The sequence below is a fragment of the Bombus impatiens genome, unplaced genomic scaffold (assembly GCF_000188095.3).
Source record: "Bombus impatiens unplaced genomic scaffold, BIMP_2.2 scf_0219, whole genome shotgun sequence".
Lineage (NCBI taxonomy): Eukaryota > Metazoa > Arthropoda > Insecta > Hymenoptera > Apidae > Bombus > Bombus impatiens.
The window spans coordinates 45952-63542 of NT_176638.1; the positions used below are offsets into that span (position 1 = coordinate 45952).

The 17591-nt window shown below is 32.1% G+C and overlaps 4 protein-coding genes and 1 long non-coding RNA gene across 12 annotated transcripts; 2 read left to right on the forward strand and 3 right to left on the reverse strand.

The window, feature by feature from the left end:
* Positions 1 to 37: 37 nt before the first annotated feature.
* LOC100740772 (FAS-associated factor 2) lies at positions 38 to 4131 on the reverse strand. The gene is made up of 8 exons (XM_012383794.3): positions 3752 to 4131; positions 3583 to 3663; positions 3017 to 3242; positions 2753 to 2939; positions 2502 to 2675; positions 2307 to 2402; positions 1909 to 2221; positions 38 to 1834 (listed from the first exon to the last, which is right to left on the reverse strand). Exons 1-8 carry the CDS (start codon positions 3812 to 3814, stop codon positions 1670 to 1672), a joined length of 1305 nt encoding a protein of 434 aa, XP_012239217.1. The 5' UTR covers positions 3815 to 4131; the 3' UTR covers positions 38 to 1669.
* Positions 4132 to 4173: 42 nt separating this feature from the next.
* Positions 4174 to 5385, forward strand: LOC100740894. Its single transcript, XM_012383796.3, has 2 exons — positions 4174 to 4718; positions 4874 to 5385. The coding sequence occupies exons 1-2, from the start codon at positions 4642 to 4644 to the stop codon at positions 5103 to 5105; spliced, it is 309 nt and encodes a 102-aa protein (XP_012239219.1). The 5' UTR covers positions 4174 to 4641; the 3' UTR covers positions 5106 to 5385.
* Positions 5122 to 10473, reverse strand: LOC100744016 (2-hydroxyacyl-CoA lyase 1). Of its 5 annotated transcripts, none has more exons than XM_033319913.1 (13): positions 10201 to 10473; positions 9565 to 9947; positions 7973 to 8114; positions 7722 to 7806; positions 7079 to 7260; positions 6830 to 7006; positions 6492 to 6733; positions 6243 to 6428; positions 6088 to 6163; positions 5761 to 5998; positions 5583 to 5690; positions 5387 to 5510; positions 5122 to 5315 (listed from the first exon to the last, which is right to left on the reverse strand). In XM_033319913.1, exons 2-13 carry the CDS (start codon positions 9607 to 9609, stop codon positions 5220 to 5222), a joined length of 1701 nt encoding a protein of 566 aa, XP_033175804.1. In that variant the 5' UTR covers positions 9610 to 9947; positions 10201 to 10473; the 3' UTR covers positions 5122 to 5219. The 5 variants fall into 5 exon arrangements, with proteins under 5 accessions (XP_033175804.1, XP_033175806.1, XP_033175805.1 ...); XM_033319915.1 differs by lacking the exon at positions 10201 to 10473 and having other exon boundaries at positions 9565 to 9734; positions 9836 to 9947; XM_033319914.1 differs by lacking the exon at positions 10201 to 10473 and having other exon boundaries at positions 9565 to 9734; positions 9819 to 9943.
* Positions 8456 to 17335, forward strand: LOC100744320 (sialin-like). Of its 4 annotated transcripts, XM_003488230.4 has the most exons (6): positions 8456 to 8568; positions 8691 to 8758; positions 14353 to 15190; positions 15317 to 15636; positions 15701 to 15945; positions 16867 to 17335. In XM_003488230.4, the coding sequence occupies exons 2-6, from the start codon at positions 8707 to 8709 to the stop codon at positions 17014 to 17016; spliced, it is 1605 nt and encodes a 534-aa protein (XP_003488278.1). In that variant the 5' UTR covers positions 8456 to 8568; positions 8691 to 8706; the 3' UTR covers positions 17017 to 17335. The 4 variants fall into 4 exon arrangements, with proteins under 4 accessions (XP_003488278.1, XP_024222273.1, XP_003488277.1 ...); XM_024366505.2 differs by having other exon boundaries at positions 8458 to 8758; XM_003488229.4 differs by lacking the exons at positions 8456 to 8568; positions 8691 to 8758 and adding an exon at positions 12814 to 12952.
* LOC117151470 lies at positions 11377 to 14818 on the reverse strand. The gene is made up of 4 exons (XR_004461434.1): positions 14689 to 14818; positions 14336 to 14564; positions 12703 to 13526; positions 11377 to 11776 (listed from the first exon to the last, which is right to left on the reverse strand). It is a non-coding gene; the product is annotated as an uncharacterized LOC117151470 (long non-coding RNA).
* Positions 17336 to 17591: the final 256 nt, after the last annotated feature.

Sequence of the window (17591 nt, forward strand, 5' to 3'; positions counted from 1 at the left end):
ATAAACTATGTAATAAAATGTCCACAAACGAAAAATATATATTCTCAAACATGTTTATTTAAGCATTGCATAGTAACAAAGAAACAGCAATATCCAGCATCAGACAGTAGCTGGGATTAAATGGACTGTCATTTACGTATATACAGAAGAGTATCTAAAGGAAAATAAAGACGTATCAAAACTAGATCACAAAATGTGTATACAAAAGTTTACATTTAATGATTAACGATCTGATGCATTGCACAAATTGCTGTATTCATTTTATCAAATGATTTATATATGCATATGTATATATATGTGTATATTTATGTATGTATAAATGCTATAGATTGCTCTTGAATATTGTATATTCTTCTATAGAACATTTAGAAGAAGCAATACAAAGTCGTATGTTTGTTTTTGTTCGGTTGTTTCTTTACAGAAAAAAGCACAGCATAAAAAATAATTAATTCGCGAACATTTCAAGTGAATACTTTAAAAATTATAGATATTTGATTTCCAATATCCAACATTTATAAACCAATAACATATGCTAAACAATTTCCTTACAACCCACAAGTAAAGCGACAAAAATTATTTGAACTTACGATAACAAGCAATTTTCCTTAAGATATTATTTAAAATATGTAAAATAACATTTAATTTAGTCTTTAGTCATAGAAGAGAGAAAGACATCTCTTAATACGAAGGAAAAGAAGCTACCGCTGCGTGCACACTCATAAAATTGTGATAAAAAAAAGAATACGATTACTTTCTAATCTAAGATAAACTATTTTCGATTAACTTTTTTTCTTTTTTCTGATACAGAAACTTGTATCGAGTAGAATTGCATGTGATCAACAAATCTATTGCGTTTTTTCATTGTATCTAATAGCATTTTTAATAAGACTGACCAAAATTGCGGAGACGGTAAAATGCAAAAGGAACCACACTTGCTAGAAACTGTTTTATCAATTATACTTAAAGTACAGATTTAAAACAATGCAATATTATAATAATGTAACTTCAACTTTCATAAAATTGCGAAGTATATATACATATGTATTAAATCTGCGCTTTAACTATAATATTTACATGGTTTGTTCTTTTATTTTATAAATTACTTACATTTCTTAGTCAGCTTATTAAAAGATTTAAGCTAAAATGTATTAAGACAAATATAATAAATGTTTGGTGTACAGCTTTTGTGAAGTGTCGTATTATAGATATATATATACCGTATATATGTATACCGTAGATATATATATATAAATTGCTTTTTTAGTTTTTACAACAAGATCTGTTGTTTTCAATTTAATGTGTACTTTAGGGAGCGTATTGTTCGTAGTACATGATAAATGTACTCATAGTTGATACGATAGTTCTATGCAGAAAATGCAGCATAATTAACCATTCTTTGATTTGTTTTTCCAATATATTTTTTAAGTCTGCTGTAAAACTGCATTCGTGACAGAAGTGTACGCTTCACATAAAATACTCAAATGTATCAAATATATATATATATATCTATATATATATATTTATATGTATGTATATATATATCTTTAGATATATATATATATATTATTATTGTTATTATCTTTTGATAAATGTCTCTTACGACAGTATCATTTTTCCCTTGGAATGATACTTAAACACAAAGAATGCAGTACTGAAATATCAATAGAGGTTAATCATCTAAATCATTAACATGGAGGACTTCTCTGTGTGTTAAACCAGCGTCTGATAATGTTAAAATTTCTCTACACGGATATAAAATTCTCTTCGGGAAACTAGTAGTTATTTCAAAACTCACTGGAGAATCCGGCTGACTAAATATCCAATGATATACATCCTAGAAAAGAAAATAATTTGTTTAAAACATTGAAATTAAGCAACAAAGAAAAAGTTAAAAAATAAATAACATACTTCTAACGTGTCAGACATTAGAAAACGTCTTTTCATTGTCCTTTCTCCAAGCTTAATTTGAAGATGACATGCATTAGGATCAGTAGGCTCTGGTTCGAGGGGCACTTTACAAACTGTAAGTTCTTTCTCACGGCGAATACGTTGAATTTCCATTTCTTGTGCATTTAGTTGTTCTTTTTCTCTAGCCTCTCGTTCCTCGCGTGCTCTTCGTTCCTCTTCTCTCCTCCGATCCTTCTCTTGGTCCGCACGTAGCGATTCCTCATATGCTTGATCTTGTTGTTGACGTAAAGATTGCGCCGCACTACGCTCTGCCCTATAGTAACGTAGATTAAACAATATTTCACCTAAATAAAATTAAAATTTTAGCTTAATTTTACAGATATTTATATTTTTTCTACCTTTCTTGACGAGCTTGTATTAAATTAATTTCGTTGTGATCTATAAATGTTTGTAATCGAGATATTAATTCAGAAGGTGATGGTGTACCTTCCATCCTGTAAAATAAATATAATTTTCGGCAGTGTTACATTCATTATTTTAAGAATTACACATGAAGGATTAAGGTATATACATATGCAAATTATTTTACATACCGACCAACTATTGTCATTCTATTATCTCTTAAAACAATAATAGCCAGGAAAGGATAAGAGCCAGATTTAAGAGCTTCTGCTACTTTATAACCTTCACCTGATTTCACATTACATGCCCAAAATAAGGTGTGTGTATTTACGTATTGAACAACTTCTACATTACCTAATGTGTTCCTGTTAATAAAGATTTAATTCTGTTATTTACTTCTCTACAAAATTTTCGGCAATTAGTGCATGATTTATAAGATTACCTGCACCACTGATCAACATTTTGTGCTTCATCTTTATGCAAATATACTAACAAAAACCTTAATTCTTGTTTTGCATCAGAAAGAGCTTGGCTGTAAGAGCCTTGATAAAAAACAGGATGACTGTTACCATAAGATTCCTCATAAGATCGAATGAAATTAATCACATCTTCCACAGGATCAGAAGATACTTGAAATGCAATCAATATGTTAATTTTTCTTGTAGAATCTTTCTCTAAAATTAATTATTACAAAAATACAACATACCAGGTCTGACATTTCTTCTAAATATTGATAGAAGTAGTTGTAGGATGCTAATGACCCTTTCATAACACAATGAAAAGATATACCATAAATAACTACCCCTGCCACTAGGACTTCCAGAATAATGAAAATATATTCTAGAACTGCTATCATCAACAACTTGTGGTGGTCTTGATCTTGAATCCTGTGCATACATTGATGGTCTTCCTTCATACAAATTTAGTTGTTCCTAAATAAAAAGAATAAGGACATTTTAGTTATAACACAATTTATGCTTAAATCTACTTGTGTCAATAATTAAGAGAATAATTAATAAACATCAAAGTATTCAGATGAACAAGATAAATATATAAAATTATTTAAGGATTTTTATCAATCTTTAAGATATCATAAATACTCCTATGACACAATTGATCTATATGTGATATAATAATACAGTTTCTTTGTAATTCTTACAAAACAATCGAATTTATGTGTCAATTTCTTTATGCAATCTTATCCTTATAAAAGTATAAAACTTTTTGCTGCAGTTAAAGATATTTAAACAATATACAGCAACAGAAATTCACCTGAACTGCAACCTCCAAATTCCAATTATGCCTCTGTAAGACGTCTCTGCAAATTGATAGATCCTCGATACCTGTTAAATCCTGAAATCATCTCAATATTGTTACTCTATAATGACACCAGAAAATGAATTTAAAATTGTATAGTGCAGCATGTAATACAATGAATTACCTGAAACTGCAGGATCTTCTCAGTCTGATCACTACTAAATCCGTTTAACGCGAAATCTGCCATATCAATGTTATTTTGTCTTCAAAAGACTAGAAAATCCTTGACGATCGTTCAGTTATGCGACTCCACAGAATGATTCTGAATTCATCAGCTAATAGAAAAACCAGGCACTCGAACAAAATTACGATCAAACTGCGCAAGCATTTGGAGTGTGATACCGAGAAAGATTAACCTCTAGTGTACACGGCATCTAGTTTATGGACCTCCATTCATTATCATTACGACACGTTTTGTCTCGTCGCTCTGTTCTATACTCAATGTTTTCGGTGTCATGACTTTTTTTTACGATAATTTACAGTTTCAAGGTTCTATTTCATGCGACACGATTTTAAGTGACGTCAGCTGCATGCATTGGTGAAACGACAGTCAACACTCTTTCTGTGTTGCCATTGGTAGAGTGTTATTTCAGCTAGCAACCAATACTGTGTACCGTAATTAACTTATCGTATATTTTGCAAAAATATTAATAATAATAATTTAATATATTTTAATGTAATTTTTTTATATAAACATCTATTCATGTATTGTTGACAAATTAAAGTTTCTTAACATATATCTAAAATACAAAGATAACCAATGAAAAAGTAGTACTCGACAAGATTTTAAACTCATTTCTTATGTCTTAAGCATGGCCTTAAGCTTAAGTTAAATTTTAAGTCAGTTATATTTGATTATCAAAATTGATAATCACTGGATATATTGTACTATTTATTGTATACTCTACATACATATGTTGAAACTTCCCATAATGTATTATATCTTATAATCCATTATTTTGTTGGTTGGAATTTATATCATACATCAGTTGTATACAATTTTGATGTGTTCAAATGGATAGTGGTGATATTGATGCTAAAGTTGAAATTCAAAAGACTCTGATATCTCTTAACGAAATAACATTAAAAATGTAAGCTTCAAATAAATATGAAATTTAGTTTTTTTTATATTCTGTTATAAATTAAGTCTGTAATTAGCAAAAAATTGGTGTGCAAAGATATTCTAGAAAATAATCTCATTCTTTCAATGAACAAAAATAAATGATAGTTTTCTTTTGTTTTTCAGAAAAAATGAGTTGAACATAATTAATGACCTCGTGAAAAAGGATGGACAACTTCACACAGCTGTGGTTGATGCAAATAAAACATTAACTGTAGTAGCCCAAGATATGGGCATAAATGTTAAGAATATTTTAAGTAATGAGAAAAGTGAAAATGAATCTCAATTCAACTTAAGGGATATTATATCTTCTGCTGCTTTCCAAGAAAAAATATTGGCATGTTTAAATAATATGTGATCTTTATTATTTTTAATAAACATTTTGTATATTTATATTTACAAATTGTCTTATACAAAGAGTAGAAACAAGTACAAAGTTCATATTTTTTTAACCTTTACCTGCTTTTCATTATTAAAGCTTTGATTCTGTCAACCAATCAAACTTTTGTTGTTTACGTTCAGCCTGGGGATTAATCATAATGTTTATCATGCTAGGAGAATCATTGACCTATAAGAAATTTATTCATTAAAGCTACTGAATGTTATAAGAATTAAATGAAAAATACAAATTATATTTACTTGAAGGCATATTCTGAGTGCACGTTGTATATCTTGTACAGTGGTGCAGAAGTGACCTTTGCGACCAAACATCTCTAACATTTTTTCATAATGTGTTTCTGATGTTAAAGAATTTGGCGGTATTCTAAAAGTTATATATGTAAATACATGTGTAATTTTGTCAATTTTTATGAATGCATAAAAAAAAAGGACTTACACCTGTGTTGGTTCTCCTGAAGCTTGTATTTGTCTAAATGTTTCATTATCCAGGCCACCATAAATACCATTATTATTTATAATGATGACAATAATAGGTAGTTTATACCTAAAATATTGAAAATTACTAAGAAAATTAACTTTTATGATCTTAATATTTGGTAATCTCAGTTACCTACCTAAACATTGTCTCAATTTCCATGCCAGAAAATCCAAATGCACTGTCTCCTTCTACACAAATAACTCTTTTTGTGGGAGCATTTTTTTTACAATAAAGAGCGGCTGCTATAGCAAACCCCAAACCAACCCCCATTGTACCAAAGGTAGCAGCATCTAGTCTGTGACGGGGTTGATTATTTAATAAAATCGTTTTTCCTATATCCATTGTATTAGCTCCTTCTGAGCAAATAATACAATCTACAAGAAGAAATTAAATATTTTTATTACTTATTTCCATAATTATCATTATAAAATATTGTTTAATTTAAATGGGATATGTTACTAACCAGATGGAATTATATCTTGAATATGTTTAAAAACGGCATAATAATTTAACGGTACCGAAACATCCATTGACATTTTCTGTAAAATAGGCAAAAAATGTTAATAATAAAAACAAAATATGTTATTTTTCAAACTAATATTAATACATGATGCTTACTTGAATTATAGCTCTATTTTTATTTGATTTGGCTAGTAAATCTTTCCACCATGGACTATTTTCTTCAACAAACCATTTACGTTCTTTCAAAATGGTAACAAGACTATCTACAGTTGTAGATATATCAGATTGAATTGCGATTGCAGAAGGAACAGAATTGTGCAGTTCCTCTGGACACAAATCGACCTAAAATATAAACACTGAATTTTCGTTCACTAAAATTATTTCATAAAAATAAAATTGTATTACCTGTATCATTTTAACATCAGGCTGGAAACGGGGTGGCTTGCCAAAGTGTAACATCCAATTTAATCTAGCACCTAGTAATAAAATGACATCGCTTTGTTGTAATGCAAATGTTCTAGCACTAGAAACGCATCGTTCATTCGTGTCTGGAACGACTCCTTTTCCCATCGGCATCGGGAGGAAAGGAATACCGGTTAAATATACCATATTACGGACTTCATTCTCTGCTCTTCCATAGGCTGCTCCTACAATCCATTTTTGCAATTATATATTGATCGGAAATTTTTTGTGTATTCTTTTATAATTAATAGCTCTCTTAATAATATTGTATTATTAACTACCTTTTCCTATAATCAACAATGGTTTCCTTGCTCTCATAAGCAAATTAGCTGCTTGTTGGACTAATCGTTGATCGGGAAATATCAGTGGCGGTGGTGGACACGATGCAACTTTATAAATGTTTTCTTTGTTGATTGATTGAATTAATAAAGTAGCTGGTAAATCCAGGTACGTAGCACCTATAAATATTCATAACGTAGGACCGCGCAATATTTTATATGTTTGCTAAAAATAGTATGCAGTGAATGTACCTGGTCGACCGTAGGTAGAAAGTCGGACGGCCTTTTCCACATGAAGCGGTATTACCGCTGCACACGGCGGCCGGGCAGCATATTTACAATAGGGTTTACTGGATTCTACCTGCGGCCATTCCTGAAAACCTCCGACGCCCTCATGATCTTGAGCACATGATCCACCAAGTACTATGAGCGGCCTGTTTAAGAATTTATAAATATGTAAATTACAATAATATGTACTAATAGTAGCATAGCAAAAAATTACAAATTGTTTTCCAACGTTTTTGCACCTTTTAACATGGTTCTTATACGACACGCTTTACATAATCATAATCTAATTTATATAGTATGTGTTTTCTTTAATAATATTGCACAATGAATGCGAAACTTGTTACGTAATCAACTATAAACGTTTCATGTAAGATTACTATTTTTTTTACGAGACGAAAGGTTTGTATATCACAGAAATGCATTAGTTGTAATCTGACAACAATATAAAGTTCTAAATCGTTGCAACATATTGCGCTAATGAATTTCCCACAGAAGATATATTAACTCTGCGTTTGCCTTCAGCTAGGACACGCACTTTTGATTACAAATTTTTATAATATGAACATGTTGCATTATATGGAATAAAAAAAACTTGAGTAAGACTCACCAGCAATTTATTTGAGCGTTCGCCATACCACCGATAACATGAAGCAATCCTGGTCCAGAAACGCACAGTACGACGGCTGGTTTTCCTAATCAGATTAATCTAATTAATACAAGGACCAAGGCGATAAAAAAAGATTATTATGGGCTATGATGAATTTTAATTACATCTTTCGATTTCTATTCTGGGGTTTATATTTTATGTTATGCTCTGTTTATATTTTACACTAATTATTCACACTTCTTCGCGCTTACTCGTTAAATATCCGTAAGCTTGCGCAGCATAGCATGCAGCTTGCTCATTTCTAAATCCAAGATATTGAATTCCCGCCATCTGTATGGATAGTGCTAGTTCAATTACAGGATGTCCCATTATACCAAAAGCATACTCGACACCCTATTAAAAAAAGAAGGAAAATGTGTAGTATTTCCAAAATGAAAAATTTAATAAAATAATTTTTATATTTTTAATATATTGTATAGCGTAATTAGTATGATGTGTTTTTAGAATATGTATGCATAATACGTGTATACTTCTAACAATGTTTCAGGTTGATACACGATGAATGAGAAATCGGCTAAAAGACGATAAGCTTTCCTGAAGAAACTAAGAGTACAATGGATAAGTTAATTACGCTTTTTGTATTTTGTATACTAAGAACAAGGATGATAAATAGTTATCTTGATGGTGACCAGTTATACAAATTTAAATGATAAAGCGAGTACAAATTCAAAGAATCGGAAGTTTCTACATAAATGTTTTGCTTGTATGTGTATTCGTTATCAAGAATGTTTCTGCGCGTTGCAGTGGAATGATAAATTTCTTGTATAAGTGTCTTATTGAAATAAAGGTTCGAATTTTGTTCATGATTCTTTAAAAACAACGCCATTTGTATTTTACTGCATTTTATATATTTTATTATACAACAATCAATTGGGAAAGTAATTGGAATACAATTAAATTAAAAGTTAGTTGGAACGAAAGGGAAATGTTCTGTCATGGTGAAGAGCGAGTTCCGCTTATATCACGAGTGAAGAAACGTAAGTAACTATTTATGAAGTCGTAACAATCATAATGATTTATGAGACAAAATTTGATCAACTTTGTAAGTTTATGTTACAAAATAAATATAAAATATCTTAAGAATATCTTAAGAAATAGATTATTCTTTGTTGTAAAATAGATTATTCTTTGTAAACGTTGTCTGTAACATAAGTTATATGTATTTAGATTGTACAATTTAAAAAGTTCATAGTTCATTTCGTAAGGTACAAGTCATAGATTCCTGAGAAATTTCTAATTGAACTTAATTAGTTAAATCTTCAAAACAAAACAAAAAGAAGACATGCTTTAAGAAACCTTTTAATTAATTTTAATTAAAATCAAAATTTTTAACATATTTTACCAGAAACATATTTTAAGAGACTTTTTAATTGAAGTACACTTCCTTTGAATTTTCTAATTAAAATTCGACCAATCGATTGCATTTATTAAAAAAAGATTTTATTAAAAACAGTCCTTGATAATGTTACAGGATAATGTCATTTGTCAGTTTATTGCATTCATATATGTCATAAGTGATAATCGCTTTATCATCTGATATGAATGTTACAATGGAATTTTTATAAATCTGATTTGTAATTTATGACAATTAATTCGTAGCTCGATCATAATTCTAATTATGATATTGCAAACAAAACTTGTCTAGGTGACTATAAGGATATATGTTTATAACATTAATAAATAAATACATTTCATAACCTTAAATGTCATTATGACAACAGTAAAAAAAAAAAGAAAAAAGCAGAAGGGACAAGAAAAACATACATAAGGTCTGATTACATACTTGTTCTTTTAAAGATTCCGCGGTTATTTGATTTCCGTTCTTCATTTTCAAATCGATTCCATCAATATGATTCGCACAATACGATGTTATACATTACCATAATTCCAAGCAACTGATAAATCTGGTGATGTACTTCGTACCCATTAACGACGCGTCGATGAATTTTATAACTAATAAAAAAAGAAAAAGTTCAATTTTCTTGTAATTTTAACGAACCTTTAGTAGACAAATTTCTGTTTGTGGTATTTACATACTTAAACATTAAATTTACCATGTAGAGATTGTTCCAAAAACGGAACACCTATAATCATTCGTAGTAATCATTTCCTTTAATTGCTAATGGGTTCAAGGTCATATTCGTCAGCTTTAAAGTCACACGTGTCCTTCAAGAAAAATAACAAACTTGTTTTTTATAAACGACAGAATTGATATCAATAAACACTTATTTATTTATCCAAATATGAATTTTAAATAATAAAATTAAAATAAATAAATAAAAATAAATAAAAAGTTAGAAAACTGGATTTTTTTATTAAACAAAAGGAAAGTTAATTTTACTGTAACATTGAATGTACGCCGTCGTTTGGGCGGCAGGTCATTTCTCGGACTGCTGTCTCTTTATTTAAAAGCACGTACCTGAACGGAGCTTAGTGCGAAAAGGATAACGGGTCTCCAAATTATGACTTGCAGGATACCTGAAACACGACCGTTCGAGGTTTGCAAGAGTTTTCCTATTCAAAAACTTTCACCGTTTCCTTTATTTCCGAATTGCCTTATTGTCAATGCCTAGCCTTCGAAAAATGTACTGCAGCGGAAATCCATGATTTATTACGGTATTGTGTTGCGAGTTACTAACATCTTCGTCCACAGGCGATTCCATTTTTAATGCATTATTTTCTTAGAGTAAATTAGAAGATTCGAGATGTAACTACATATTATATGGACTCCTATTTTTAAATAAATTTTAAAAATTAATTTTGAATATTGTATGAAAAATTTATTTAGGTATAGTAGGAATATCGAGTAAAAATCTTGTCTATAGTCACCACTTTAGAAACGACGAATATTTTACCTGCAGTTGACCTTATCTGAAGCTTGAAATTATCCTACAGGTAGACAGGCCCATTGAACACTTCTGTACACGGAACCGCGGATTTACTTGGGTCGAAGAATTTTGCTAAGAAATACACAATGTTTATTGTCCAAGGGTATAGAATAGTCCCAGCGGATAAGACAACCTACCGGTGAAAATGTTTCTTTTTCTTTTTTTTTATTATCTGATTTGTACTTTACAATTCGTCCAGCTGGACATTCGGTAAATTAACGGTTAAAATGTATAATTAATTCTTGTGGAACAGAGTTGTCCATGAAATTTTTAGAAAGTAGTTTGTATATTTTAAGCGTGGAATATTTTAACTAATAAATCACGTTTCTTCTCTTGAACTACGTATGATTATTCTCTGGAACTATTGTATGATTATTTAATTTACAGTTAAAACCTTTTCTATAAATGTTCAAATTGATACGGATGATTAACTAAAATTTAAAAAAGGAGAGATTAAGCTCCAGTGTTCATTTCAACAACGATAAATGGAAATTTCCCACGTGGGTTACGTAATCATCTTACCAAGACATCACGTATTTTTTTATCTAAATTTAAGATCAAATTTTATTTAATACTGAACAACTACCATTAATCGATGCAACATACGAGCATATAGTTTAATTGTTTCCGTTGCTTACCGTGATATAAGCAAAAGCGCATTTTAATTATACTCATAATTAAAAATATAACATAATTACAAATATTTCCGTTAAACAAAGAATTTAGCCTAAAAAAGTATTCGTACTCTCAATTTCCACAACGTCTTATCTTAATTTTTTCTATAAATTTAAGATCAACCTGTCTATCAATCAACGATCAGCTTTTATTCGATTTAATATTTTCAATTTCCTCCTTCCTTTTTATCAGAGTATGCTACTGATGCATAGCATCTTCTTTCAATTAAAATCGCGGTTTGAAACGGTAGCAACAGGGCGTGTTATCAATAGCCCGCTACCGTCGGGCGAAAATTTATCGGTGGCTATCGAACGCAATGATCTTTTGCATAACACCAGTCGAGTTAACGTGCCGCGAATATTTTAAGCACGCGCGATAATTCGAATCGATGTGTTCCATTTGGAACAACGATGAGATTCGATCGTGACATTCCTGTAAAACAAAATGTATCATCAACAAAATAAATCGCCGTTTAATATTTTGGCGAATAGAAACGGATTTACATTATCTGTTTCCACACGACACGGTTACGACACGGTAACGACACGATTACGTTCCAAACAAATATTCTCGTGGATATTAAGATAAGACTGTTCACCGTAGCGGATTCGTTCCGACACGTTACGTACGAAATGGGATCGGCACAAGTACGACAGAACATTGAAACATGTGTTTTAAACAAAACTGCTCACGCTATCCGTCACTGACCGATACGTGACGTTGCTGTTACGTGACGGTTTGCGCCGCATAGTATAAGTCGACCTTTATTCGTTCGGTGAAAAAATGCGGTAACGCTACATTAGAAAAGAAACCGACACAGAAATTCCATAGCCAGCGCACAAATTCGTGGTGCAATCTGCAGACCGCGGAATTACGTAAAATGACAAATTATTGAAAATTAAGGAAGCCTTGTTTCATGATGTCAAATCAGAGTCGCGCGAGAAACACGCGACGAAAAAAAAGAATGATCTCGACCTTTCGCATTTATGTTTCGTTCGGTCTTGTTTATTTAAATGCAAAATATTTACAATCCTAACAAAGAACGCCTATTTTGTAAATTTTTGTCAGATTGTTTTAACACAAGTGAAAATACGTATAATTAGAATTTTGCTGCAACGGCTCAAACAGCAATAGCATAACTGGACGATTTTTACAATTCAATACAATTGAGAATAAGAAATATTTGAAAAATTTTCAGTTAAAAATATTCTTCAAAGCTTTTGGGTCCCTGTGTAATGTAACAGAATGGTCAGTGGCAGGTCTGCAGGGGTGGCAAGTGTCGATCCCCAAATTTCGGTGCCCTTTCCTAACTTTTCATGGAAGGGATGTATATACCTGGCTCCCCCACTTACTCTTACCTACTGACTACTTAAATAAGCTGGCTGGATAACCAATGTCATCCAGTTACTCCTTCGGCAGTTTCCGATGTGTGTCGTGTTTGAAAGCTAGTTTTCGTAGGAATCGTTTTGTCCTCTGTTTTGCTTCCACGTCTTTCTCAAACGATGTCCTGAGGAAACGTCTCGAATATCGCGTTAGTTGGTGCATGTTGTAAATTCCTCTGCTGAAATCGCAGAATGTACAAGCATTATTACGAGAAGTTTTTCCCACGTGAGTAAAGCATGTATTTTCCTATTTCATTCGCCTATTTACTTTCCAATTTAAACTAAATTTCGAGAAACGATCGGATAGTTCGATCAGGAATCAGTTTTCACTTCTGTATTTTTCTCAGTCTTCAATGAAAGCGGTTTTCTGTTTTCAAACTGTTGCTACCGGCAGTACAAAGTCTGATCTTCGACGAATGTCGAAACTTGTATGTGTTCAACACAAATTCCATTCTTGTCGGCACAGTTTTCGAATCATGTCCGTTATTTAACCTTCTTACAATCACTTAGATTGCTTACTTAGGTCACTTAATTTTCCTTTGAAAAATCTCCATTATTTCTTGGAGCGGCCTCACTATCCATTTAATCAAAAAACTTTTTTTTATTGTTCCATATCGATTGGTCTCTGGATCATCGAGAGCCGATAAGATTAATAGTGTATAAAGATTAATATTGTTCAGTATTATTTCTTTTTTTTCATTATCATTGGATACTGTTTCCACATGGAAATCGATTGGTAAGTTGATTCGAGTATCCAAAGGAAACTTTCATCGGAATAGTACACAAAACGGAAGTAGGATCTGTAACAGGAGCAGTTTGAATTTTGTAAATAACAGCATACGGTAGCGATAGTTTGTAAATACTCAGCGGAATGTTTAGAAAGTGGTCGGGAACTTTCTTTGAAATACGCATTATATGTATGTACTAACTAGCTGTAACGACAATTACTTAGAGAAGTTTTTAATAGAACGTAATATTGTCTCCATTCTCCGCGTAAAAACTTCGATCGCTTTATGCTGAATTAAAATTTTTTAATTTAAAAATTTCATTTTAAAATTAGAATGTTTCTAATTTATATTTTTATACCAAATTAATTTCCTTTAGATCTTGATAATACACAAATATGAAGTAAATACAAGATCCGTGTAGCAATATGATTGAACACATAAAAGTTACATTCACGCGAAATAAGCAGATTTTATTAAAAAACAAATATCAAATTCATTGCTAAACATCGAGCGATCATAATCGTCATGGCAATCCGTCAAATTCTCTTCATTAATCACTGGTCAATCATAGGATATATTGCTACGTTTTTTTTTCAATTTTCTTTGATTCCAAATGTTCATCCTCAGATCTATCCAAGAAAAGGTAGCCGGTATACCCGGATTTTTTAATAATCCTGGCTCTCCATTTTGGAACTCTTTAAGTGAGTGAAAAATCGCGAAAGCGAGGAACATTATTTGAAGCTAATAAATTATTGTGTGGATTGCAAACATTTTGTCGGAAATAATCATTTTTCTAAACGAAATAACAAATAAATAGGAATATAGCAGTTGGACTTCAAAAGACTTTAAAATCAAAATACTTTAAACTTATTATCACCGACATTCTTATTTGTTGCAGAATGGATTCCGACAAGAGTTCTGATCTGCATAATGATGTTCACGGCCTGTTGGACCAACTACATGTGCCGTCTGCAAATGCCAATCCTCGCCGTGCCAATGATCAAATCTCTACCGGGTAACATAACCGAGGGTGTCTGCAGAGCCGAGCAGTCTCGAGTTCGCCGCGCGATTTCTTGGTTGGATCCGGGCGCCTATCTGGAAGACTACATCCTGTCAGAGAGGATAGAAGCTACACAAAATGCAGTGGATGCAATGGCACACAATATTCGTGTACGCAGGAATAATGACAAAGGAAAAATTCGTCCAACAAATATACAACTATTTAATGGCCTACCTTTCGACTGGAGGCCTGAGATTCGCGGTCAACTGATTGCTGCATACAGTTACGGAAATGTTCCTGGTAACTTCATCGGTGGCTTGATGGCTGTCAAATGGGGTGCTAAGCAGTCGATCTTGTGGACATCCATAGTAGCCGCTATAGTGTCGCTGATCAGCCCGATTCTTGCGCAGCTTCACTGGGGAGTTCTTCTATTCTCAAGAATAATCATCGGTGTTACTGGTGGAGTAACTTTTCCAGCCTGTCATAGTTTGGTTGCACAATGGGCACCACCGAACGAGAAGGCCCGTTTTGTTTGGTCTTTACTCGGCGGTACGTTCGGTACCATCTTAACGTATCCTATGGTAGCTGGCATTGCAGAAAATATACACTGGGAGAACGGATGGTACATTCCATCGCTACTAATGATGATTTGGATATTCTTCTGGGCTGTAGTTACGTACGATACACCTGCAGAGCATCCTGGTATCTCAGATGAAGAAAAGGAATACATTCAAAGGTAAATATAGTTGAACTAATACCATTTCAATACTATACTTTTTGTTATTTGCTTTTGTTGATAAAAAGTTTGCCATTGGTTGATTACTAACTTATTCTTATATAAATTGTTCTGTAAATTTTTCAGTTCGCAAGCAGGTACAGTGAGGAAAGAAAAACCTTCACTGAAGGAAACTCCAGTCAAGGAAATATTTACCTCGATACCTTTCCTCAGTTTAGTCTGCTGCCACTTCGGGAATTTGTTTCTTTTATTCTTCTACCAGAATGCCATGATGCTTTACTTAACGAAAGCTCTAGGATTCGAATTGACGAAAGGAGGTGTAGCTGCTAGTCTGCCTTGGGCTTGCAGAATGTTGTTCGGATTTTTCTTTAGTTGGGCTGGTGATACGCTCAAGCGGAAGGGAACAGTCTCTGTTACCATGATACGTAAAGGCGCCACATTCTTCTGTAAGTAATCTAATTTCGATTTTCATCAAGAATAGAAATGACAGTTTCTTTTCTTTTGTTGCAGCCCATTTTTTGCCAGGCATCTTCCTCATTCTAGTCGGCTACGTTGGATGTGACTTAATTCTCGCGAACATTTTTCTCGTGCTGGCATTAGGTTTCAATGGAGCAGCGAGTATCTCTAATTTGTCCAACAATCAAGATCTATCGCCGAATTTCGCTGGCTTTATATACGGTATCATGAACACAGTTGGTTGCGCTTCTGGCATGATTATTTCTCCTATGGTGGAGGAAATAGCTGGAAAATACGGAGTAAGTAGCATTCTATGTCATTCACTGTGGTATGGTATGTATTTCTTGCTAGCTTTACTTTGCATCTGCTTATCGCTTTTTCGCAGCAGTTGACAATTTTCGTGAGAAATCACATGTTAAATTATTTGTACAAATTACATAACTTTTTTTGGTCGTGTGTCGTCATCATAGAGAGACGAATATCTTGTTACAGCCGAGTTGTTGACGGGCAGAGGTGCTCTTGGCATATTCGAAACCTCAGTCCAGCCATGTACTATGTTACGTAATTCATAGTACGGGCAGTACTGAGGAATCGTGTCTGCGATGCATTCAAAATGAAACACAACACAAAATTTCACTATGATCGATTTAGGATTTCTCTTAGCTAAAACAAGCTTTATTCTTATATCCTACTTTTGCAATTCATTTCTCTACCGTTTAAATAATTAACATGTTATTGGATATGTAACATATAATTCGAAGTACATATTCTGTAATTTTCGCATCATACATGTGCATAAAGTATTAATTAATGTGTCAATATCAGTAAGGTATACAGTGTAGGAAATTGCATAAGTCAAATAGAAGGCTTTGCCAAACTAATCCTCACATGCATCCACATACTCGTGATGTCGCCTCGTGGGTACTAGTCGTCTCTATATTATCAAATTTATAGTACGAAAAGTACCTATAAGACGCATCACTAGGTGATTCATCCATACTGCAGTATAACATTTTGCTATTTTCATCACTCTTAACAAAGATGTGCAAGTGTATCGGTATGTGTATTCCAAATTTATGTACACTACATATATATATATATGTTAACGCTTACGCTTATATAAATTTGTCTATATAATATGTTATTTTTATTAATTTATGAATATTTTCATCCTGTAGAGAATTATCTTGATTTTATACACAATTGCCTTTTTCTTTTAGAATCCTATTGACAGATGGCAAACGTTATTCTGGATTGGTTCGGGCGTGTGCATAATTTGTATGATTATCTTTCTGTTGGGAGGAAGTGGAAATATCCAAAGCTGGAATGAAATTCGAACCCAACCGGATGCAGAGCGCGGCAGAAACTAATTAAATTCTGACTTTTACATTTTTATTAATATTGAATATCTTAATGTGAGCGCGATCTGATCAAAAACAAGTATTAAGATGTACTTTCAATTTCACATCTATAAAAACTAGAATTACATTTTATATTATTTGAGACGTTAACAACTAGAACAAATTATCGTGGGCCGAAGAATATTGTAAATATTTTAAGTTGGTCAACGATAGCTATAATGCAAAATTTTATTAGAATTTGAACTGACGAATTTTATATACCAAATGAAACTTAATTTTTTATATGATATAAGAATTGTTATTAAATGTTTCGTTATTAAATAAATTTATACGATATTATCATTCACTTCTGCCATCTCAATGAAAAATATTTCATATCAATATAATGAAACGACTATATTTACACATAAAAATAAAGTATTTATGCATGAAATTGAAAGACTGCATACGAAACGTACAATATTTATTTTCAATTTAGTGTCTTAGTCTTTTGTACATTAGCTAAATTTGAAATTTTTATGCAATTAAGTCTTTATTACATCAGAGAATAAGAGTAATTTATTTGATATTGCAAAATAAGAGGA